General features: G+C 37.8%; 1 protein-coding gene across 2 annotated transcripts in view; it reads left to right on the top strand.

Annotated features, from left to right (window-relative positions):
• The window catches only part of ALG14 (ALG14 UDP-N-acetylglucosaminyltransferase subunit), a 108,537-nt gene that overhangs the window by 62,671 nt on the left and 20,301 nt on the right, over window positions 1-25,565 (top strand). The window contains exon 4 of one of the 2 annotated variants that reach the window (XR_008916739.1): window positions 21,122-21,411. Coding sequence is in view for 1 of the 2 variants with exons in the window: in XM_001381783.4 (XP_001381820.1) it covers window positions 21,122-21,352 (231 nt within the window). In the remaining variant the exon portion in view is untranslated. Of the gene's footprint in view, window positions 1-21,121; window positions 21,565-25,565 lie in introns of those variants that run through there. The other variant, XM_001381783.4, reaches the window with a different exon arrangement.

The raw sequence follows: 25,565 nt of genomic DNA, 5'->3' as shown, positions 1-25,565 counted from the left end.
ATACTAGAGGCACTAGGAAGCCACTGGAATTGATTATGGGAGTGATAGTCAGATCTGTGTTTAGGGAAAATTACTTTGTCAGTAGTATGTAGAATAGATTTGAGTTAATAAGAGCAACCAGGTGAGAGCCACAAATTAAGTGTGTGTTCTCAAGGAGCTAAATAATTTTCTTTAAAAAATTAAGAAGCTCCATATATGCAAATATTTATAGCAGCATTTTTTTGGTAGCAAAGAATTAGAAACAAATTGCCCTTTGATTGCAGAATAGCTAAACAAATTGTAAAACATGAATCAAGTTGTATTAATACAATGAATTCAGAGAAGCATGGGGAAATTTATATGAACTGATGCAAAGTGAATTAAGCAGAAGCCAGAAAAAAAAATTGTACCAAATGACTACAACTATACTTAGAAAGAAAAACAGCAAAACATCGAAAACTGATGGTTTAATGACAAAGCCAGCAGCGAAAAAATAGTCAGGAGAAAGCACATTCTCTCTCCCTGTGCAGAGAAATGGGGGATAGGAATTATGGGGATGGAGCACTGTACATTATGCCAGGCCTTCTTTCTATGTTGATTAATTTTTTCCAAATTTCCCTCTCTTTTCTTTGTTATAAAAAGTGTTCTGTGGCAGTGGAGAAGAGGCATAATGAAGAATGTAGGTGATATACAAATATTAAAGTATCAGTGATTTTTTTTAAAAGATAGAAAAGGAATATTCCTTTCCAGGTGAAATACTGAAGAAAAGATGTCAGTGTGAACAAAGGAAATATTTTTAGCAATTAAATTAATAGAAAAAATCATTGTAGACTCACTGTCTTTCATTGTGCAAAGATAAAATAATTTTGCATAGTGAAAAACAGGACCTCAAAAATTAAAAGGAAAGAAACATTGAGGAATATATTTGTAGTGAACAAATAAGATAAAGCTATACTATTCAGAATCTCATAGAAATTCATACATGTATATCTAAGACTATACATATAGTCTTATGTCCTATACATAGTCTTCAATGAAGCAGTCCAAAAAGATTACGAATAGATAATTTTTAAAGGAGATATAAACCAAATGGGAAAAGCAAATAAATAAAATTAATTCCTTATCAGAGAAGTACAAATTGAAGCAACCTTGATATTCCATCTCCCACCCACCAACGTGACAGGAGTGATGGACAGTGTTAGAGGTTACTTTTGGCATTGCGACAGAGAAGAAGCAGGCATTTTAATACACTGTTGATGGAGCAATTGACTGGTACTCTCAAATGGAGTAGAGAGTCTTACATAAAAATACTCACAAAACTAATTGGGCCATTTAATCCAGTGATTTCATTGATAGAGCTTTATCCTAAAAATATCATCCGGAAAAAAAGGACCTTCCTGTACAAAAATATTCATTTGCTACATTTCATTCTAATAGCAAAAACCTGAAAACAACATACATGTCTAATGATTTGGAATGACTGAATAAATCATGGTACAATAATTTAATATTTATGATGTCATAAAAATTATAAATGTGAGTACAAGTACAAGGAAATAGAGAAAGATCAATAAAGTAATGCAAAGCAAGATCAGCAAAAACAAAACATTTATACACATTAACTATAGCAAAATGGTATTTTTAAAGGATAAGAGAAGGAAGCCAAAGATAATTGGCTCAGATATCCTTGGATAAAGAGCCAGAACATGTTTGCTTTACTTTTTTGTTCTAAATTTGTTAGATGTGAAGGCTTTTGAATAAGCTTTTATTCCTTTTTAAGAAATAATTGTCTTTGTTGATAGTTTATAATAATTTTAAATTTTGAGATATTTCTTTCAAACCTAATGAATTCCACTTCTGAAAGAATTCTTTCTCTACCTCCACCCCCACAGACATTCAGAATGACTTCAAATTTATGAACACTGTAATATTACTAAATTTCAACCTACTTAAGTAAATAAGTACTAAAGCATGACACAGACCTGAAAGAATAGTTTGAGGTACAATTAAGTTCACAATGAATTGAGGCTGGTGATAAATGCTGAAAACAACAAAAAGGAATTTTGAACTGTCCTTGTTTTTTTAAAGTATTAGGAAAAAAGAATTGAAGCCGAGAGTGAATAATGAGGACAAATGAGGGAGAGTCAAAACTACGCAACTCAGTTTTTTTCCGGTTTCTCCTAGAAAAAATGTAATAAAATAAAAACTGTTGAAGATATTGAACCCATGGGAAGAGAGGACTGTGATGCCCTCTATGTATAACTTCCAGCCACCAAGCTCAAGCAACCTAAGTCACTACCTTTTTTTTTTTTAAACCCTTACCTTCCATCTTAGAATCAATACTGTATATTGGTTCCAAGGCAGAGGAGTGGAAAGGGCTAGGCAATGGGGGTTAAGTGACTTGCCCAGGGTCACACAGCTGGGAAGTGTCTGAGGCCAGATTTAAACCTAGGACCTCCCATCTCTGGGTCTGGCTCTCAATTCAATGAGCCAAATGACTGTGCAGGCCTTTCTCTTAATCATAAAAAAGTACCAGAATTTGAGAATTAAATGGGACATTGTGGGCTCTCATTGGAAATGAGGAGTATTTTGACTTCCAGATGGCAACGGTTGAATCGGGGAAGGAGAAAAAGTGTAGCCAGTATGAGAGATGGTGACCAGGTCTGCGGCATTATTGAGGAGCCTCGTTTCAGGGAGGACCACAAGAGGAAAAGAGTGAGAATTAGATTGAAGACGCAGGGCAGTTTGCTCTCAGGGGCAGGCGTTCCATAGGACACAAGGGGGAGTTGGGGATGGGGGTCTGGGAGTCTGGGGGTAAGGTGTGTGTTCCTGCTATTCGAGATCCCTGAAGTGGGGGGAGTATGAGGAGACTGGCATAGATTCACCATTGAGCAGTGAATCCAGGCAGAATGTCCGTGGTTGAAAAGAGCTTCAGTGAAGAAGGCATGAGATTAAGCTATTTCAAGCCTTCCCTTAAATTCCAGCCTCCTGGTAGGGGAAACTTGTGTCACCCCAGACAGGAGCACCAGAAGTTACATGAGAGATGATGTGGCCCTGTTAGGTACATCTGGTGATGCACTAGGATTCTTTTTGTTTTTTTAATCAGCTACACAAATCAAGATGGGGAAGGTATAGTTAGATAACCGTTCAAGAAAAATATCAGGGATTTTTCATGGATGTTTCCCAGAATCCATTGGCGGTATCCCATGCTAGCAAAGCCAGTGCTAATCATTTGCCCTGTCTCAGAACTGAACACCCTGTAGACATGCAATAAGCACTTGTCGAAGGAATTGACCTCCATGATAAAATTATATTGCTGAGACCTACCAGAATCGCCCAACCACCTGCTAAAATGACCGTGTAGGTGTTTACCACATGGGGTTACTATTGCCAAAATTTCCTAGGTGTCGGGGCAAGCTAGTGAACGTTTAAAGATGTCACATCCGCGCTCTGCCCTTGCTACAGTCTCCCGGGGGACACATTGGCCAGGACTCTCTGGGAGAGGAGGAGCCTGATTACTTTTATCTGAGGCCTGCTTTCTTTGTTAAAGAATCAAACTCGGGGAGAGCCACATAGGGCCAGACAGCTGGTAGAGGGAGAAGCCCTTGACAACACTCCCAAGGCAGTGTAAAAAGCAACAGGGAGCGCTCTCCTTGGTGACTGAGGAGGGTGTGCACATCAATATGTAGGAAGTTGTCTTTCAGGCAGGATAAGAAAACTCCATTTCAGATCAGGGCATGGAAGATCCATTTCCTCTAACAGAATGTCATTTCAGATCTTGGCCTTAGAAATCCATTTAGTAACTTATATCTTCTTTGCACATGGGATGAAAAGTAGCAGGTTGATTATTCCATGATTATTCCTCCTCCCCTTTCCATTAAAGAAGGGCTTAGCAGGGATGGGAAGCTAGAACTGCCACGGCAGTAAGATGCCTGGACTATGGCACAGCCACCACCTCAGCTGGAAGAAGAAAGGCCAGAATTTAATTTTTTGAGTTTTGTTTTTTGAAAGGGTCAATGTTGGTGTACTCAAGATATCAAATGAGGGGGGCAGCTGGGTAGGTTCAAATGTGGCCTCAGACACTTCCCAGCTGTGTGTCCCTGGGCAAGTCACTTGACCCCCATTGCCTAGCCCTTATCACTCTTCTGCCTGGGAACCAATACACAGTATTGATTCCAAGATGGAAGGTACGGGTTAAAAAAAAAAGAAAAGATATCAAATGAGTAGTGCAGTTGCCACGATGAGCTTCTTCTGTCTTCTGTGCTAAAATCCATCTTTAGTCATTTGTAGACATAGTGGCTGTTCTTTCTATGTAAAATTAAAGCAACAGATGCTCACTCTTATTTATGAGGTACAAGCTTTTGAACTTAGGAACTCAGTGTTCCATTGTTGAAAACAAGAGAGCGGGAGGTTCAGTGCTCCCAGCAGCATTTGGAATCATCTTCTCTAACTGTCAGACTCAAGTCTAGTGACCTTTGGCTGTGAAAGAAAGAGCATTTCACAGATTAACTGCTGGCGTAAGACCTCATATTGACCTACAAAGAGACTGATGCTTTAATATTAAAATAAAGGCCACAAGGGCGACTAGATAGCCAAGCAGAAGCATGCCAGGCCTGGAGTTGGGAGATCTGGTCCCAGACACTTCTTAGCTACATGACCCTGGACAAGTCACTTAACCCCAGTTGCCCAGCCCTTACCACCCTTCTACCTTGGAATCGATACTTAGTATCTCTCCTAAGACAGAAGGTACGGTTCTAACAAACAAATGAATAAATGCCATATCTAATCTGAACTGTTCTGTGCCAAGTGGATCCCCAGCTTCCCCACTGATTTTCTTGTCAGATGTCCTAGTCTGTAAGACCAAGTGGAATGCAGTCCTATTTCTATGTGTTGACCAGGGACTGGCAACCCGGGCCACACAGGATAGTTAAGCCACACGGGACAGCGTCGGTCCAGGGCCTGGTTTTGTTTTCTACTCGTCCTTCTCCCACACTTTCTATGTACAGTCCTTTGCCAAGTCATTCTTTTGCTGTAATATCAGTGACATCTGTACCCTCCCTTCTATTCCCACTGCCACCTCCCTAGCTCAAGCCCTCATTACATCTCATCTAGGATTGTTGTAAGGAGCCACCTAACCAGTCTCCCTGCTTGCAATCTCTTCTATGAGATCTGACCTACTGACAGTAATTTTTCTAATGACACAAATTGAGGCTTTCACTCCCTTGATCAAAAACCTTCAGTCATTCCTTATTGTTTCTGAGGGAGAAGGGGGAAACAGAAGAGGAAACAGAAGAGAACATTGGGTCAAAGAATAACTAAATTCTGTCCATTAAAACAAAACAGCTAATATCTTGATTTGCCTTGAAGATAATCTTATCCTTCAAAAGAAGGAAAAACCATCAGAGGTCCGTTTTATTCTAGATCTGATTCTTATCAGCAAATAGTGGCTCTGGAGGTGGAAATGTTGAGAACCTTGTGGGGTGGGGAATGACCCTTTCATCATAGAATTTGTGATAATTGAAGAAAGCCATGAATTATCTGACACGAAGCCTAGATTCTAAGACAATAGATTGCAAAAGATTCACAGAATAGGATCCAATGAACTAAAGTGGTAAAGAAGTGACTTCAGAATGAAGGAGTCCCTAGAATAAAAATAAAGAGAAAAAATTCACATTAAGAAGGAAATAAACATTTACCCAGAGTTGACAAGAATTCCACTGAGTTATACATTTATTATCACTCAAAACCTATTTCCATATTATTCATTTTTGTAATAGAGTAGTCTTTTAAAACCAAAACCACAAATCATATACCCATGCAAACAAATGATAATGCATATGTTTATTTCTGCATTTTTATTCCAAAAGTTCTTTGTCTCCATGTTGATAGCATTTTTTTTTCACATTTGATCACCCCACAATGTTTCAGTTACTGAGTACAATGTTCTCTTGGTTCTACTATTTCACTCTGTTTCGTGTAGGTCTTTCCAGCTCATAAAGAAATCAAGCACACCAACCTCTCTTTTTAAGAAGTTGTATATATTAATAGAAGCATGGATAGATAATAGAAGAATAGAGAAGTATAGTATGGTTTTATAATAATAGTGTCAATCATGCTACAGTTCAGAATGAACTGAACCTCATAAGGAAAGGTAAGGATAATCAAAAAGTTTTGTTTTTGTTTTTTTCTTGTCTGCACTGGGGAAAAAAAGAGAAATGACTAAGACCACTGACAATTCAGAGAATACATAGCTGTTGAACATTTATTTTACTTCTGTTTTCTATGTCAAGAATTCTCTTTGGACTTGAAAGAACAAAATAAGGGTAGATTAAAAATGCAAATGCAGAGATAGTAAAAGGACTTGGATCCTGGAAAAATTGGCAGATAAAAACTGAAAAGGAAGGGGGATGGAATAAAGAGAAATCTACATATATTCACCCAGCTAGATTTCATATGGACTCTCCATAATGTAAGATGTAAACAGTTGAAACATTCATAAATGTTTAGGAGACAAAGTCCTAGGCAGGAGCCAGTGGGAAAGTCCTTGATCTCAAATGTCACAGATGTCCCAAAATAGATCCAGTATAGGCAACAAGCAAGATGAACCAGAGGTCTTACCAGAAAGAGACAAATTTGACTTCATATGAGCCTTAATGCAGTAAAACCCATGCCTAGGAGATGGCTCTGAATGGATATACTTTATTCAGAAGGCAGGTTGAATTAAAGGGGCCACAGCAACTTTGTACATTGTGTGTGTGTGATATAATATTCAGGAACCAGAGGATAAAGCATGACAGAACATTTAAGTGAAGATCTTTGGAAATTGTGGGGTGGAGTAGAGAAGAGCAATTCTGTCATCAGATTATGCAACAAACCCCCTAGATAGAAGAGTTTAGGGAATAGATTATAAAGTTGACACATGATATGATAGTGATGGGATGTCCGTTATCAAGCTATCTATTGGACTGCTCCCTTTGCCAAAAAGCAGAGCAGATGATAATTTTTTGACTTGCCTTAATGATAATTTCATTCTTCAAAAGATGGAAAAACCAACAAAGGAAAAAATTTTTTTTTTCTGAATCTTGATTTTCATCCACAGGGAGGAATCTTCTGGTATGCATGTGATAGAAGTAAGGACAACTGAACATCCTTTGACATTCAACCTAGACTGGAAGAAAGTCATTTGAAAGGGTTTATAGAAAGTGTATGTAAATTCTCTAAGCTAATATTCCCTGACAAGGGAAGTTAGTTCAGGAAACATGGGAAGTTTCAGCAGTAAAATTCAGGAAGACACAAAGAAACAATTCTGATAAAACAAGAGAACTATCTAAAAATATCAGTGTGGACATTCAGGACTAAGTGGACTCTTAGATGTGTTTTTTTCTTGGTATAAATTTTGTTTTTTGTTTTTATTTTTAATTTCTTATTTGCCTTGCCTCAATAGCCTGTTTACAGTTGGAGAAGCATCCTTCGAAGTCTTACTATTCATTTAGTAGGCTTTTAGAAGACAACTGAGAAACTGACACATAGATCTCTTTACTGCATGGCTTAAGAGAGGGATTAATTTTTAGCCATCTGGGCACCTTTGACCATGAGTTATAAGAACAGACTCTGAGGCCAGCACTCTTCCTGTATTTCCATTCTCTGCAGGAGGAGGATACAACACGTCTTTTCAAGAAAGGCATGTTAGCATTGGCAAATTGTCACTTCCAGAAAAATCTAATTTGGATTTTTAAAAAGACACAACTCAGCTAATTGGCAAAGGTGACAAAAGATTCAAAAAGTGAATATTGAAGGAGTTGTGCCAGACAGGTGTGTACTACTACATTGTTGGTAGAACAGTCACCAAAGCCCAGTATCCCAATACATAAGATATTAATGGTAACTGGAAGAACTTATAATCTTCAAATTTAGGGTTTATTTGTTTGTTTCCCCCACCTCCGTTCAAGTCTTTTATTTGTGTTAATTTGTCAGAATACTTCTGTGAGTCTATGCATTTTTGTATTTAAAATAACAAAGACCAGAAGTTATTAAGAAGATTCCTGTGGATTGAGTTGGCTCAAAAGTATAAAATTAAAGAACCCTGTATAAAAATTCTTGAGTCCTTTTTTTGCTGATGAAGTTGACTATGGACAAAATATATCTGTAAGAAAAACTGCCAGCCAGTGTTTATTTGAAGATAGCATGCCTTAAAAAGAAAATAAAGGTCAGGAGAAAAATATCACTTACCTATTTAACACTGGGCCTTGACAGTATTCAAGAGTTATGTAACTTCTTTGAAATCAGACCAACTCTTCCTGCTTAAGAGGGACACTCCCCTATTCCTTTGAAACTGTTAACTGTTTCCCCACTTAATCCTCTGAAAAGCCTTCTTAATCCATCAAAACTAAGTGGTATGTTAAAAGTAGTCCCTAGCCTTAGTCATGTGAAATATTAATACTTGCCAACTTCTAATTAAACTCAGTTTTATAGTCTCCTCTGAAGCCACTGATTGCATGTCCAATAGCATCAAACTTAACCATGGAAGTAAACAAACAAAAAGAATATTTTAAAAGATCAAGTTGGCAGGAAATTGCCACCTTGACCTTCTGATCCAGGGTACAGGAAAACCAAAAAACTCAATTTCCTTAGCTGAAAGCACTAACAGCCTTCAAAGTTAAAGGGACAAATGAGATTAACCTGACAACATATTTAATAATTACATTACCACTATTCTTTCAAGTTTTTGATTGGCGTTTTAGAATTCTGGAATGAGGTCAGAAGTAGCAGAAGGAAATGGGACATAAAAGTACCTGAAAGAAGCAGCAAGACCCTGAAGGTGTTGACAGTCCTTCTGTTCCATTTGCCAGTTTGGCTCTGGCAGGGAGTTGGGAAAGCAGTGGAAATTTGTAGCCTGTGTGTATCTTTGGAATAGTTGAGTGTCCCCAGGGAACAACCACATGCCTTCTACTATTTCTGAGGTGTGAGAGAGAGACCAATTCAGAACACTTCTGCCCTCCTAGCCAAATTTTAAAATCAAGATTTAGGTCTGGAAAGGACCATAAAGACCATATAGGCAAACCTTCTTATTTTCGAAAGAAGGAAACAGATGAAGAAATTATATGTTCTAAGGTCACATAGGCAGTAAAGAATAGAATGAAGATTTGAAACTAAATCCAGTGATTACAAATCCAGAATTCTTTCCATTTAGCATCACCCCAGAATTTTAATACAAATTTAATTAGTTCATCTTTTGTATATAGTCAGGTAGTGAAAGTGAAGTAGACTCTCACAAGAGCTCGGCCATTTTTGAGGATCTTTTGGAGGAGAAAATGTGAAAAGAGATTAATTTTTCCCTGAGGTTTCTGCAGCTGCATCCCCCCCCCCAAAAAAGACATCATCTCATTACTGTCATTACAGTTAATGAAATTATCTAGTATTTCTATTACTTGTTCTTAGACACATTAATTCTGAGGGATTATTTTGTTTCATGGGGATTTTTAATACTTTTTTAAGCAACCTTTTATTTAATATAAGTTTTACTCATTGTGTTCAGAAAAGGATATATATAGAATATTCCTGCTTTTCTTCATTTGTTCATGAGGTTTTTGTGCCCCAGTACATGATAAGTTTTTGTAAAAGTGCCATCTACAAATGAGAAATCTGTATATTTCTTTCTATTTCCATTCAGTAATCACTAGAGGGCTGTTATATCTAATTTCCCTAATATTCTCTTCAAGTCCTTAACTTTTTTCTTGTTTATTTTTTTATTTGATTTATTTAGAGCCAATAGGGAATAAATTGAGGCCTCCCACTATTATGGTTTTTCTAGTTCTCCTTGTAATTAATTTAGTTTTTCCTTTAAGTATTTAGAAGCTGTACCATTGGATGCTTATGTATAATAAGTATTGAAATCAAGTTCATTATCTCTGTTATCTTTCAGCAAAATAAAGCTTTCCTCTTTATCTCTTAATTAAAATTATTTGTGCTGTTGCCTTATCTGAATCATAATTATTACCCCTGCTTTTTTGTGTTCAACTGAGAGTATGAGTGCTTCAAGGAAGTTTTGTATAAATAATATATTACTGGATTTTGCTTTCTAATCCATTCTAATAACCTTTTCCATTTTATGGGTAAATTCATTTTATTCACATTCATAGTTATGATAATTCTTTCTTTCCCTCCATCCTATCTTACTCTTTTTCGTTTCTATACTCTTCCACTCTCTATTTCACTTACATTTTAGTTTTCTCTTCACCATTCCTTCTGCAGACTTAGAGTTGGTTTTGCTTATGACTAATCCTGCATCTATTCTCCCTCTTTCTTTCTTCCTGATGCTATCTGTCTCTAGAATCAAATGAATTCCTACACCAAACTATGTCCTTTCTTATTTTGACCACTTTAGATAAATGGGAAAGAACCCTTTTAACATCTACCCTATTAGAATATAGTTTATGCATATAAAGTCTCTTCTTACTGTTCACTAGTAAATATCTTTTTTTAATTTTTCCTTTGACTACTGTGTTTGTATTTCATAATTTTTTTTTAGCTCTGGGTGGTGCCCCCCCCCCCATCATGAATGTTTGAAAGTCCTCTAATTTCAATGAAGTTTCATTTTTTTTTCCTATGAAGGATTATACTCAGTTTTGCTAAGTAAGCTATCCTTGGTTGTAGACCTCTGTTTTTCCTTTGGAATATCTTATTCCATGTTTCCCACTCCTTTATAGTAATGGTTGGTAAATTTTGTGCAACCCTGATTATGTTTCCTCCATACTTGAATTCTTTCTTTCTGACTACTCGTAGTGTTGTCTTCTTCTTTTTTCTGAAAACTCTGGATTTGGGCAGTAACATTCCTAGGAGTTTTCATTTGGGGATTAATTTCAGGAGGAATTTTTTTTTCTATTTTCACATTGCCTTCTAATTCTAACATATAGTGATAATTTTCTTAAGTAATTTCTTTAAATGTTCTAGACAGATTCCTTCTTTTGGTCATAGATTCTAGGTAACTCTATGATTCTTAAGTTATCTTTCCTTTAAATTAACAGAAAAGAGAGCAGATTAATGAACTGAGAATACAACTAAAAATAAAGTTTAAAACCAACAAATTAAAAAACCCTAGTTAAGCACCAAATTAGAAATCCTGAAAATCAAGATTAACAAAATTGAAAACAAAAAACCAATGAATTAATTAAAATGAGCTTAAAAAAAATAACAAACTAGATAAGCCATTAGTTAATTTGAGTAAAAAGATGAAAAGAAAAACAATTACTGATATTAAAAATGAAAAAGAATTCATAATAAATAAGCAGGTAAGAAAGGATATTATTCAAATCTATTTTATATGACTATGTCAAATAGAACTGACAAATGAAATAAATGAATTTTTATAAAAATATAAAGTATCCAGATGGACAGATTAAGAAACAGGGAATCTAAACAATCCAATTTCAGTGGAAGAAATTGAATAAACCTTAGATAAACTACCAAAGAGAAAAGTTCCAAGACCAGATTGATTCATAAGTGCATTCTGTCAAAACATTCACAGAATAGTTATTTTTCAATATTACATAAACTGAAAAAATAGCAAAAGAAGGCTTCCTATTAAATCCCACCTATGACATAAATGTGGCCTCAATACATAAACTAGGGAGATAAAGAAAACAATTGACTTAATATTCATCCTTAATGAACATTGATGCAAAAAAATTTTTTAAGTAAAACCTTAGCAAAGAGATAAAAATGATGTATCATAAATTTTATGTGGTATGACCAGTTTGGATTTTTACCAGAATACAAGGTTGACTTACTATTAGGAAAACGATTGACTAATTAACTAGATTCATAACAAAGTTATAATTATGTTATTAGTTTGAAAAAATAACATTTGTTTCTGTTTAAAAAAAAACACTAGAAAAGGGAATTTCCTTTCCTTAAAGTGATAAGTTGTGTGTGTGTACACACACATATATATATAAAATCAAGAACTACTGATAAACATAAAGGAAGTAAACTAGAATCCTTTCTAATAAAATCAGAGGTGAAAAGAGAATGTCCATTGTCATCACTATTATTCAACATAGTAATATTAATGTTAGCTATTGTAATAAAAATAATAATTTTAAAAACTTGAGGGAATAGGCATAGGTAAAGAAAAAACAAAATTATCATTTTTTTGCAGATGATATGATGATGTACTTAAGTAACCCTAAAGAGTTACCAAAACCATTAATTGAATCACTTAACTTCACTAAACTTGCAGATTATAAACCAAATCCATAGAAATCATTAGCATTTCTAGATTCACTAGAAAAAGATAGAAAAAGAAATTCCATTTAAAATAACTCAAATTGTATAAAATATTTGGAAATTTTCTTACCAAGATACATACAAGCATTATATTAATTCAACTACAACTCATTGTTTATAGAACTAAACACAGGCCTAAATAATTGGGAAATATTCATTGCTCATTGTAGTTAATTCAACAAAATAAAAATAACAAACACTGCCTAAATTACTTATTCAGTGCCATTCCAATCAAACAACCAAAGGATTACTTTAGAACTATAATAATAATAATATTCTTGTACAAATAAGTCTAGTAAAGCTAAGTTGAAAAGGGAAACAATTAAATGGGGGGGAGGAATCTTTGCAAATTTCTCTGATAAGTCTTATTTCCAGTATTTATAAAGAATTGATTCAAACTTTTAAGAAGAGCCATTCTTCAGGTGATAAAGTCTTAAGAATATGAATAGGCAGTTCTCAAGGGAAAAAAATTAGGCTAATTATAGTCATGTGAAAAATAATTGCTTCAATTTACTGCCAGTGAGAAAAATGCAAATTAAGAAAATCTGCAGTGTGCCTCATAATCATCAGATTTACAAAAATGGCCAAAATGTGAAAATAATAAATATTGGAGGGATGTGGGAAAACCAGCCCAATGATTATTGTTGATGGATCCATGAATGGATATATCCACAATGGAACCATTCTGCAAAGCAATTTAAAATCATACACAAAAACTAGTAAACAGTGCATGCCTTTTGACTCTCCCATATGATAGGTATGAGCCCCCCAAAAAGATAAAAGAAATGGGAAACTGCCCTAAATGTTAAATAATATTTTTGTGTTGGCAAAAAACTGGGAACAAAAGAGATGCTAGTCAGCTAAGTTGTGATATATGAATGGGATAGAATACTATTGTACTGTAAAAAATGAGGAAATAGATGATTTCAGAGAACATGGAAAGAATCATAGCATCCCATGCAAAGTGAAGTAAGCATAACCTGAACAACTTAAAATAGTAGCAACAATATAAAATGAACAATCATAAAAACTTCAGTAAACTGGTGAAAAAATGAACAGAACCCTTAGAATTTATACAGTAATAACACTGTAAAGACCACTTAGAAAAGTTTTAAGAAATACAAGCGATAGGGGCAGCTGGGTAGCTCAGTGGATTGAAAGCCAGGCCTAGAGATAGGAGGTCACAGGTTCAAATCTGGCTTCAGACACTTCCCAGCTGTGTGACCCTGGGCAAGTCACTTGACCCCCATTGCCTAGCCTTTACCACTCTTCTGCCTTGGAACCAATACACAGTATTGACTCCAAGACAGAAGGTAAGGGTTTAAAACAAACAAACAAAAAAAGAAATATAAGCAATACAATGAACATCTATCCATTATTCCAGAGGGTCAGTGATGAAATATGCTATCCATCTTCTGGGGGGAAAAAAAAGTGTTCGATTTAGGATACAGAATGAGACGTATATTTTTTTTTACATAGCCAAGGAAAGAATTTTTATATTGCCAAGGAAAGAATTTGTTTTGCCTGACTACATTATTGCTTTTCTTTTCTTCCAATGGAGTGGGATATAAAAGATAAAATATACTTTTTTTGTTAATAAAAAGGGGGGGTAGTAGGCAGTATGCTACAGATATGGAATGTTGCAGGCATTTTCAGATGAGATCACTATATTGTGAGTTCAACTTAATTGTTTTATGTTGATACAAGAGACCTCCTGCAGAATATATATAAACAGAACACATCAATAGAATTTTTTTAAAAGAGAAGAGGGTATGAGAAAAAAGCCCTCTACTGAGAAAAGGGTGTCTAATAACTAGCTACTTTACTCTTAAATCCTTGTAAACTCCTAGTTGACATTAAAAGAGTGAGTCACAGTATACCTGATTGAGACTGGAACACAGATCCTGGCCAAAAAAAGTTCCATAATCTGGTTTCAGTCTGCTTTCCAACCTTATCTTCCACGACTCCAGTAGCCAAACTCACTCCAGCTAGATTTGTCCCTGAAAGTACCCTTTTTATCCAAACCTTTTTCTTTTCTTATGATATTTTTCCAGTCTATATCCCTTCACTCTGCTTAATTCTTCCTAGTCCTTCCTTCTGGCTTGGAGCCCATCTCTTTTGACAAATCTTTCCTAGTTATTCCAGTCCATAGTTAGCTCTCCCTTCTCTGAACTTCAATATAACTTATATCTGTGCCATTCATTAAACATCTGTCTGTATCACTTTATTAGTTATCTTTTTATAGATGGATGGTGTAAAAATTAAAATTAAATCTCAAATAATAAAATGTTATATTTTAGGAGATTGATTAATGATCATTAGAAATAGGGATAAAGAGGATAAAAAATAAAGACCACATGCCTATGGCTGATTATCCCATTTAAAATCCCCACTTTTTCCACTGCCACAGTACTCGCTTCAAGCCAAAGAGCCCAGGACCCTCTACTTCACTGCCTAATATCCCTTGTCTACAAGAAGTACATAATGACAGGAAGTTGGTGGGGAAAGGGCTGTTGCAAGCATGTACAGATTTCCACATTGTCCATGTCCAAAAATAAATAAATGTGTAGGTGTTTAAAAAAATTTTTTTTTAATCCTTACCTTCTGTCTTAGAATAAATACTAGGTATTGCTTTCAAGGCAGAAGAGTGGTAAGGGCTAGACCAGCAGTTCTCAATCTCTCAATTTATAGCAATGAAAATACATAATGCATATCAGGTATTTACATTCCGAATCATAACTGTAGCAAAATTACAGTTTTGAAGTAGCCACCAAAATAATTTTTTGGTTTGGGGTCATTGCAACATGAGGAACTGTATTGTGGGGTCACAGCATTAGAAAGGTTGAGAAACTACTGGGCTAGGCAATGGGGATCAAGTGACTTGCCCAGGGTCACACAGCTGGGAAGTGTCTGAGGCCATATTTGAACCCAGGATCTCCCATCTCTGGACCTGGCTCTCAATCCACTGAGCCACCCAATTGCCCCTGGGTGTTTAAAATTCTGTAATCTGAGTCTTTCACTTTTCTGTCTGGTGGTAGATAGCATGTTTAATCATTAGTCTTCAGATTCATGGTTGGTGATTACACATATAAGAATTCCTAATTCTTTGAAGATTTGTCAGACAACTTTGCTACCAGTGTATTCATTATTCTCTTTGTTCTGTTCACTTTACTCTGTGTAACAATTAAATTTAGGTTTTTACTCAATGAGAGTTATAAAAGTGGTCATAAATATTAGCCCCTAAGACAAAATGACTGTTAACAGCTTTTATTTACAATAAGGTAGAGATATCAAAAGTGGGAAATGTAGGAAGGAGACAGTCTTGTCTAGCCTACCACCCTAAGTGCTGCTCCATCCAGTGAAGGAGAAGCCTCGCTCAGCCCCTGGCAGGGGCTCCCTCAAGGCCCAATCTCCACTTGGATTTCCCGGTGGTGTCTTCAGCCAGAGTTCCCACCAACGCAGAATGACTCCAAGGAAAAGCGTGTCTCTTCAGCTCTACTAACCGACACAGAATCCAAGGAACCAGTCTCTCCAAAAACCAAGAAAGGAAAGAGTCCAGACTATGTTGGTCTCTTCTTTTATACCCCTTTTTTCCCACATCACTTCCTGTCTCTTCCCCCTCTTCACAGGAACCAATTGCAGTCTTTCAATTTGCCTAGCACTGCCCAAGAGGACAGTGCTTGTGGCCTTTGGGGGTATAAACTAGTAAGTGACTTGTGGGCTCTCTTCCCTAATAGTTAGCTAGTTACTAAGTAGGGGTACTTTAAGTTATTGATTTGATTAACTAAAAATAGACAAAGGGAGTGTTGGAGTGACAGCTCAACAGTCCCAGCTACTCTAGCTCTGCTGCAGCCTTTTTCCATTTTCTCTTTCCCACAACATTACACTATTCTGATTGATATTTTTCCTAACCTTCATTTCCACCACCCTCTCCACCTCTACCCAGTAGATTTGTCTTACCTTCTATTTCACTTTTCTGAATATCACCAAGATAGAACAGAACCACTCCTAGACCTTCTGTCTAATTAGATTCCCTCTGTGACCCCCGAGGATAAAGTAGGGTTCTGTGGAGTCACATGCATCATCATCTCATATTAGAATGTAAGCAGTTTGGGTACAGCTAGGTGACTTAGTGGATTTAGAGCCAAGTCTAGAGACAGGAGGTATCTTGAGTTCAAATTTGGCCTTAGACACTTCTTAGCTATTTTAAGAAAGCTCTGTTAATCCCTCTTGACTCCTTCTATTAGCAGAAATAGTTTTCCTGGACATTTCTCTGAAGGCTTCAGAGCCAAATGGTTGCTGCTTAGGCAAGTTACTTAACCTCCATAGCCTAACTCTTACCACTCTTCTACCATAGAATCTATACACAGTAAGCTAAAAGGTAAGGGTTAAAAAAAAAAATTTAAGTACTTTATTCTGTTTATCATTGTCATTATTCACTCATGTTTGCCTTTTCATCTCTCTCTTCAATTCTGTGTTTGAACTTCAGAGTTTCTATACAGCTCTGGTCTTTTTATTAGGAATGCTTGGAAGTTTTCCACTTCATTGAAGATCCATTTTCCCCCTGTTTTACTGGGTTAGTTATTTTTGGCTGTAAGCCCTTATCCTTTGCCTCTAGACTATCATATTCCAAATTCTCTACTCCTTTATAGTGGTACCTGCTAAATCATGTGTGATCCTAACTTTGGCTCCTCTGTCATTTAATTCTTTCTTTCTGGCTTCTTTCAATATTTTTTCTTTGACCTCTAAGTTCTGGATTTTAGCTATATATTCATGGAAGTTTTTATTTGGGAGCTCCTTTCATATGGTGAGGATTTTATTTCCATTTTGCTTTTGGTTCTAGAACTATGGGCAGTTTGTTTTGTTTTGTTTTTTCACTGAAGAAAAAAATGCCTTTATTTTTTTAAATCTTGTTTCCTTTTTTTTTTTGTTAATTTATTTAGTCAATTTAGAACATTATTCCTTGGTTACAAGAATCATATTATTTCCCTCCCTCCCCTTCCCCCACCCCTTCCTGTGGCTAACATGCAATTTCACTGGATTTTACATGTGTCCTTGATCAAAACCTATTTTCATGTTGTTGATGTTTACACTAGGGTGATCATTTAGAGTCTACATCCCCAACCATATCCCCTTGACCCATGTAATCAAACAGTTGTTTTTCTTCTGTGTTTCTACTACCACAGTTTTCCCTCTGAATGTGGATAGTGTTCTTCCTCTTAGATCCCTCCAAGTTGTCCTGGATCACTACATTGCCTCTAATGGAGAAGTCCATTACAATCGATTGTGCCACAGTATATCAGTCTCTATGTACAATGTTCTCCTGGTTCTGCTCCTTTCACTCTGCATCACTTCTGGAGGTTGTTCCCATGGAATTCCTCCACTTTAATTATTCCTTTGAGCACAATAGTATTCCATCACCAACATATACCACAATTTGTTCAGCCATTCCCCAATTGAAGGGCATCCCCTCATTTTCCAATTTTTTGCCACCACAAAGAGCGCAGCTATGAATATTCTTGTACATGTCTTTTTCCTTATTATCTCTTTGGGGTACAAACCCAGCAGTGCTATGTATGGCTGGATCAAAGGGAAGACAGTCTTTTAGTGCCCTTTAGGCATAGCTTCAAATTACCTTCCAGAATGGTTGGATCAATTTACAACTCCAGCAGCAATGAGTTAATGAATGTCCCTACTTTGCCACATTCCCTCCAGCATTCATGACTTTCCATTGCTGTCATATTGGCCAATCTGCTAGGTGTGAGGTGATACCTCGGAGTTGTTTTGATTTTCATCTCTCCGATTATAAGAGATTTAGAACACTTTTTCATGTACTTATTAATAGCTTTGATTTCTTTAACTGAAAATTGCCTATTCATGTCTCTTGCCCATTTATCAATTGGAGAATGGCTTCATTTTTTTGTACAATTGGTTTAGCTCTCTATAAATTTGAGTAATTAGACCTTTGTCAGAGGTTTTTGTTATGAAGATTGTTTCCCCAATTTGTTGCTTCCCTTCTAATTTAGATTTCATTGGTTTTGTTTGTACAAAAACCTTTTTAATTTGATGTAATCAAAATTATTTTACATTTTGTGATTTTTTTCTAGCTCTTGCTTGGTTTTAAAGTCTTTCCTTTCCCAAAGATCTGACATGTATACTATTCTGTGTTCACCTAATTTGCTTATAGTTTTCCTTCTTTATATTCAAGTCATTCACCCATTTTGAGTTTATCTTTATAGGCAGTTTTCTATTAACACTTCTTGAGGAGCAGCTGGGTAGCTCAGTGGATTGAGAGTCAGGCCTAGAGATGGGAAGGCCCTAGGTTCAAATCTGGCCTCAAATACTTCCCAGCCGTGACCCTGGGCAAGTCACTTAACCCCCATTGCCTAGCTCTTACCACTATTCTGCTTTGGAACCAATACACAAGGTAAGAGTTAAAAAAAAAAAAAAAACCTCTTGAAATAGAAAGATATTCTTTTTCTTTTCTTTCTTTTCTTTTCTTTTTTTTTTGTAATGGTATTCAGGTAGTCCAATGATTCTTCATTTTTTTTTTCACCTTGATCTGTTTTCTAGGTCAGTTGTTATTGCTGTGAGTACCTTACATTGTCTTTTTTTTTTTAAGTCTTTTGACTTTGTTTTAATATTTGTTGTTTCATTGGTACATTGGCCACCATTTAGTCCATTCAAATTTTCTGAGAGTTTGTTGCTTACGTTTTGTGCCAAGTTGTTACTTCCCTTTCTAATTCTTCCTTCCTTTGTTTTACTTTATTTATTTTATTATCATTCCTCATTGACAAAAATATTTTTAAACTTTTTTTTAACTTGGCTGGTATTTTGGAGTTATTCTCTTTTTCTGGGCTTGTATCTCAAGTGTCCCATCACCATAATAGCTTTTTATAAGGGGATTCTTTCTTTTGTTTGCTCATTCTTTCAGACTCCTTCTTAACTTTAGACTTGATGCTAGGACTGTGCTTTGTGCACTTCTGGAGGGAAGATCGGGGCTGGTCCTTTTGTAGGTTTTTTAAAATATTGTTCCAGAGTCTCAGGAACAGTTCATGCCAGAATCCTATAAGCCTTCCGTGCTCCCAAAATGATTTGATGTAGGGTGCAGTCTGATTGCTTTCCCCCTGATCTGAGCAAGAGTAGACTGCTGCTGGACTAGGTCCTCTATCAGCCAATGGGGAACCTCTGTTGGTCCCCATTGTCTCCTGCCAATAGCAGTCTTCTTTTTGGCCAGGAACTGTTTTCCTGGCTATTTCTCTGATGGCTTCAAAGCCACGTGACCTCTGCTTGCTTCTGAACCTACTTCCTTCTCAGCTCACCATCCAGCACCTCCCTACCCAGGAACGGCACTCCTGAATATAGGTTTCTTTATCATTCCTCCTTATATCTCTCACCCAGAATGGGGTAGTGGTTTACAAAGCTGCCAGTTGACACCACTCCTAGTCATGGTTCTCCATGTGGGTCTGGGGCTGCCCTGCAGTCCAAGATCTCAGTTTGCTCTTAGAAATAGCTTCTCCCTACTTTGGAATGCTTCCTGCCTATATTTCTGGCCAGACTCCATTCCCAGCAGACTTCTGTTTCTTCCTTTGCTCAGACCTAGGCTCAAAAAATGACTTGCTGTGACTTTGTCTTGGATTTTCCTATTATGATTCAATCTGGTGCATTTTCTGGATCTATTTGGAAAAGTTTTAGTGGGGAGCTCACTTCACTGTTTCCTTCTCTACCATCTTGGCTCCCCTATCAACCTTCTCAAATTCAAATAACCTTTTTATGCAGCTTGTTCTTAGTCTTAGCTCTACAACTTCTTCTGTGTACTCCAGATCCATATCATACTATCCCAGTCTTTCATAAACCTGAAAACATAATTACTTAGGAAAGAACTCTATTGATAAGCACTTTTTAGAAAGCTAAGGAGCACATTGGCAAGAATTAGTTTAAGAAAAATCTAATATGTTTCATGATAAATTCAAAATGTATGTGTGACATGAATATCAAAAACCATTATATAAAAAAAAATAACAGAAACGCCATATGCTCTAAGTGGAGGTCATTGTTTTTTGGTCCTGTTCTTTAAAGAGGCTCCATATGGTGAAAATATTTAAAGGAGAACTTTCTGTGGTGATGAAGAACTTTTTCTCCTCCTCAACTCCTGCCCTCATCACAGGGAACTTCTGCATACATATTAATTCTCCTTGAAATATCCTAAGCACTCAGTTCCTCAACCTCCTGACCGCCCCCTACCCTACTTCTATCCCAGGCCATTTCCCTACATTAACCACTCTCTCCTCTTCTTGACTCCTCCAAGAGGAGTCTGTCCTCTTTTGAATCCTAGCTCCTACACTCACTGATTATTCCCAGCCAAGCCTCGGCCTTGGATCACTCCCCTCAGTCACCTTTGCTCCTACACACGTTTCTCAGTGAAAGTGGAGAAAGTTGTTCTGACTGGGTTCATTTCAGATTTGGGCCAATGATCATTTCAAAATTTTCCCTTAAAAAATTATATTTTTACAACAAAGTACAGCTTTTGTTGTTTTAGAAAGTATTTTCCCCAACATGTTAAATTGCACTTTTAAAAATCAGTCCTACAGATGAGAATAAATGGCTTACTTTAAAGAAAGTCATTAAAATAAACAGACTTGTTGCTTTGGTTGATTGATATGAAAAGTGGATGAATCTTAGTTCATACTAATTGGCCCTAGAGAGTGACAAAGAATGTAATGTAAAACTTAGACTTACCAGTGAATTTCTTTAACATTTGACTGTCCTGACATAAAAGGCCTAAACTTATCAAATGTTTGGCTTGACACTCTGTTTGAACTTTACCTTTAACGTTTTCTCTCTCTCTTTTTTTTAGGTGTTGTGTAATGGCCCAGGAACATGCGTTCCTATCTGTGCATCTGCCCTTCTTCTTGGGATACTAGGAATAAAGAAAGTGATCATTGTCTACGTTGAGAGTATCTGCAGAGTGGAAACCTTATCCCTTTCCGGAAAGATTCTTTACCACTTTTCAGATTACTTCATTGTTCAGTGGCCAGCCCTTAAGGGAAAATATCCCAAATCTGTGTACCTTGGGCGAATAGTTTGACAGAGAACAAATGATGTTTTCAGATTCCTACAGTCATCTATGGTATTTTTTTATAATAGGTAAGAAAAGAGCTATAAATACAGACTTTCTAAGATGTCAAGAAAATTACTAGCCTTTGTAAGGCAACCGTATGATTAGTAAACTCAGCAGCCTACTTTCCAAATTGGATTTCAGTTAAGCAAGGAAATAAACTTGAAAACAATACCGTGAAATATTTATGGAATTGTTCATGAGGTCTTCTTTCTGGATTTGAGTGCCTATCATTAACTTCAGATCATCTCCTGATTTTCTTGTTATTTTAGGAATATTTTTTTGTCTACAACTAAATATAGAATTTGTATGATTTATAACATTTCCTGTCCTGCAACTTTCTGTAGTTGTCTACATTATAAAAAACGAGTCTTCCTTGTCTCAGAATAGACCTTATTTCCTGTATGTAAGCAATGAAATCCCTAGGGAATCTTTTGAACATAAAGGAAACAGTCCTATGAAGTTGGCCTCATGACAATTTGCCTTCTGCAATCTTCCAGAACCCTAAAAATGAAACCAATACCTTTTTTCCCAGCTTACCCCATGAAAACTTCACCTGCTTAGCATGTTTGCTTGTGAGAATCAATGCACAGGTGGCAAAATTAATCTCTCTCACTTAAAACGATTTTGCATCCCAAAGGTCTAGTTCTCAAACATACCTTATAGAAGTATCCATTGACAAAGGTCCCGCTCTCATAGTGGTGTTCTGAGAAATTGGGACTGAGCCACACACGCATGAAAGGACCCAAATGAGCGATAACAAGGCCAAAAATGGAGATTTATTTCTCACAGAATGAGTTTCTACTTTCTTCCTACTACTACTACTGTACTCAGCTGTCCCATTTTGTAACTGCGCTATCTATATCACCCCAGAGAGAAAGGAGTAGATGTTTCCCTGAAAATGGTATCCTTCCTCCTGACTATTTAAAAATGAACCCGAGGCAGAGAAAGAAGCACATCCTAGGCTGGTTTCACATTTCTCATTCTTTTGGCAAAATACCATTCTAAACCCAAAGTACCATAAATCCATCTGTCTTTGGGACGTATAAGAATACATTTTTTGGCTGGAGAAGGAGGTCTAGAGAAAGAGATCCCAGAGCAGAAAGAATAGCGAGGTAGCCCACTGGAGAGCGTGAGCCTGGAGTCAGGAGGACTTGCTTCAGTCTGACCTCCAATACGTCACAGCTTGGTGACCCTGGGTAAGTCACTTAACCCCAATCGCCTAGTTCTTGCTGTCCTTCTGCCTGAGAATTGATTCCAAAATAAGCTAAGGGTTTCTCTCTCTCTCTCTCTCTCTCTCTCTCTATATATATATATATATATATATATATGTCTCTGTCTGTCTTTCTGTCTCTGTCTCTCTGTGTGTCTCTCTGTCTCTCTCTGACTCTCTCTGACTCTCTCTGTCTCTCTCTGTCTCTCTCTGTCTGTCTCTCTGTCTCTCTGTCTCTGTCTCTCTCTCTCTCTCTGTCTCTCTCTCTCTCTCTGTCTCTGTCTCTGTCTCTGTCTCTCTCTGTCTCTCTGTCTCTCTGTCTCTCTGTCTCTGTCTCTGTCTCTCTGTCTCTGTCTCTCTCTCTCTCTCTGTCTCTCTCTCTCTCTCTCTCTCTGTCTCTGTCTCTGTCTCTGTCTCTCTCTCTGTCTCTGTCTCTCTCTCTCTGTCTCTGTCTCTCTCTGTCTCTGTGTTCCTCTCTCTCTTAGATGGAGTGACCATGAAGTTGTAGCTCATGTGGCAACTTTGAAAATTCCAAGTTTCCAGTAGTTGCCTTGTTTCTACTGGCCCCAGAATATCTGACGGGGGTTTACTGTCATTATAAAGGAGGCTAAGACTGTGTTGGCCTCTGCTCCGGTGATGATTAGCTGGGGATCCCGCATGCCCCCCTACTTCCTAATGCTTCATCAGACCATTGATTCCGATGGTTCGTTAGTGAAGAAACAGATGCAGGAAAGATGACTTTTTTTTTAACCATATTCCAAGTATTTCGCAAGCCTTGACTTGGACAGTAGCTCGCTGATGATAGATTCTCAGAAAGGGATTTGGAGGGGAACTCTCACCCCGGTTATAGAGTTGTCCGTGCGCACATTTTCTTTGGAAAAGCTGGGCAAACGCTCATGCCGTCAAGGCTGCCTGCCCCTGCAGACTGTTTGGTAAACAAGAGCAGGGCGGCACTCTTTGATTTTGTTGTGGCTAATTCCCTGTCTCGGCATCAGAAGAGAAGAGGCCTTTTCTGTTAGATGATAGCAGGGACACGTCGGTTCCAGCTGTGCACTTGGGGAATATGTTGACATAGAGTATTGCCAGAAAAAAGGGCATCCTTCGTGTGTCGTCTCTACCTGAGCTTAAGGAAATCGGAAGCAGAGCTGTGCCTGGGAAGGGGCTCTGGCACGCAATTTCTTCTCCATCACAGGAGACTGTTTATAAGAAATTGACTACATCAGTCTGCACATCCTACCCTTCAAAAACACACGTCCTGCCCACACCTGTCTCCTTGGGAGATTGTTGTCTTTGGTTCAACCGGACCTACAAGGTCTCTGCCTCCTTCCAGGTGTTTCAGGGGAGACATCCAGGGGTCACAGAGGCAATAGTGTAACAATCCGCGACAACGATGTTGTGCAATTTCATCATTACAGCAAAAGGACCAGTGAAGGAGAATGACACAAGCATTTTTTTTTCAGTCGTCTTAAAATGCATTGCCTTTAAGACTGCTTAGGAGACTCTTCAGAATGGAGACTTTGTTTCTTTACAACCACTTGTTTTCTTCTACTCTGTGTGATACACAAATCTCCTTAGTGCTGCTCACCTTCCCTGCTTGCTCCATTCCTACGTTCGTTGTTGTTCAGTTGTATCTGACTCTCTGTGACCCCATCGGGGTTTTCTTGGCAGGGACACCGGAGTGGCTTACCCTCTTCTTCTTTAGCTCATTTTACAGATGAAAAAACGGAGGCAGACAGGAGTAAGTGACTTGCCCCGGGTCACACAGCCAACAAGTGTCTGAGGCCACATTTGGACTCAGGAAAATGAGCCTTCCTGACTCCTGACACCCCAGCATCTGGTTGGTAGAGGTAGCTTCTCCCAATAAGCCCACACGGGCTAAGTTTGGAATAGTTATGCTTCCTCCATCCTGTGGCCTCCCAATCCTAGCTTCTACTGTCTCTCCAGGCTCTTAATCATAAAACTTTGGAATCGGTTTTTTGATCTTCATTATTGTCTTCTACTCCATACATCTGCCGGTCCTCAAATTCCTTTTCTTCAAACCATCACCTGCCTCTGCTCATGCTATTCTTTATTGCTTAAAGTCTCCTTTGACTTTTGTGGCCTCTATTAAAATATTTCTGCTCCTTTTCCTTTCCAAGTGCCACCCACCTAGGCCTGAATTGCTCAAAAAGTTTCCTTCCCAATTCAGACCAGCCTCCATTCTCACCCACCTAACTTGCCTGCCAGGACCAGACTGATCTCCTGGCCATCCCCCCTTCTGTTCAAACCCTCACAGCAGCAGCCATCCTCTGGCCACACTGCAGAGCTCTCCATCATCTGGCCTCACTTGACCTCCCTGACTCTATTCTCTGCCACTGATCAACACGGATCTTCTGATTACTCGAGCCAGTGTCCTATTTATCCAACAGACAACCATGCTCCTTCCCTCTTCCATGCTTTTGTTCAGGCTTTTCCTCCTGCCAGGAATGCCCCCTCCTTTCCCTTCTCTGGCCCTCACCTAGCATCCAAAGGCCCGTTTACACCTTGACTCATCCACAAAGCCTCCCATGACCAGCAGCAGCAGATCTCTTTGATCTACCCTTTCTTTGAACTGCCAGAATCCTCACAGTTCCCTTCTCATAATTCTGCAATTAATTGTATCCTGGCATCCTCGCCAGCCCGTGTGTGCCGGTCTTGTTTCCCAGCCAGATGACGAGTGAGGGCAATTTTGTCTTATATTTCTATTCTATTCCCCTCACGATGCCTAGCACAGTCCGGGGCGCACAGTAGGCATTAACTCTAAGATTGATTCCTGCAGCCACTGCCTTGGAGGATCATAGATTTAGAACAAAGGAGGACCCTCGAGGCCATCAATGTTTCTGTAGCCTCAGCACCTGGCACAGAGGAAGAACCTAACCTGTGCTTGATCGATGCATTGATCTTGCCTTCCTAATCATCTCCACCTGTATTATCTCTGTTTTACAGAGTAGG

The sequence above is a fragment of the Monodelphis domestica genome, chromosome 2, assembly GCF_027887165.1.
Source record: "Monodelphis domestica isolate mMonDom1 chromosome 2, mMonDom1.pri, whole genome shotgun sequence".
Classification (NCBI taxonomy): domain Eukaryota; kingdom Metazoa; phylum Chordata; class Mammalia; order Didelphimorphia; family Didelphidae; genus Monodelphis; species Monodelphis domestica.
Note: the sequence above shows the minus strand (reverse complement) of the source record. Positions and strands in the feature narration are given on the sequence as shown.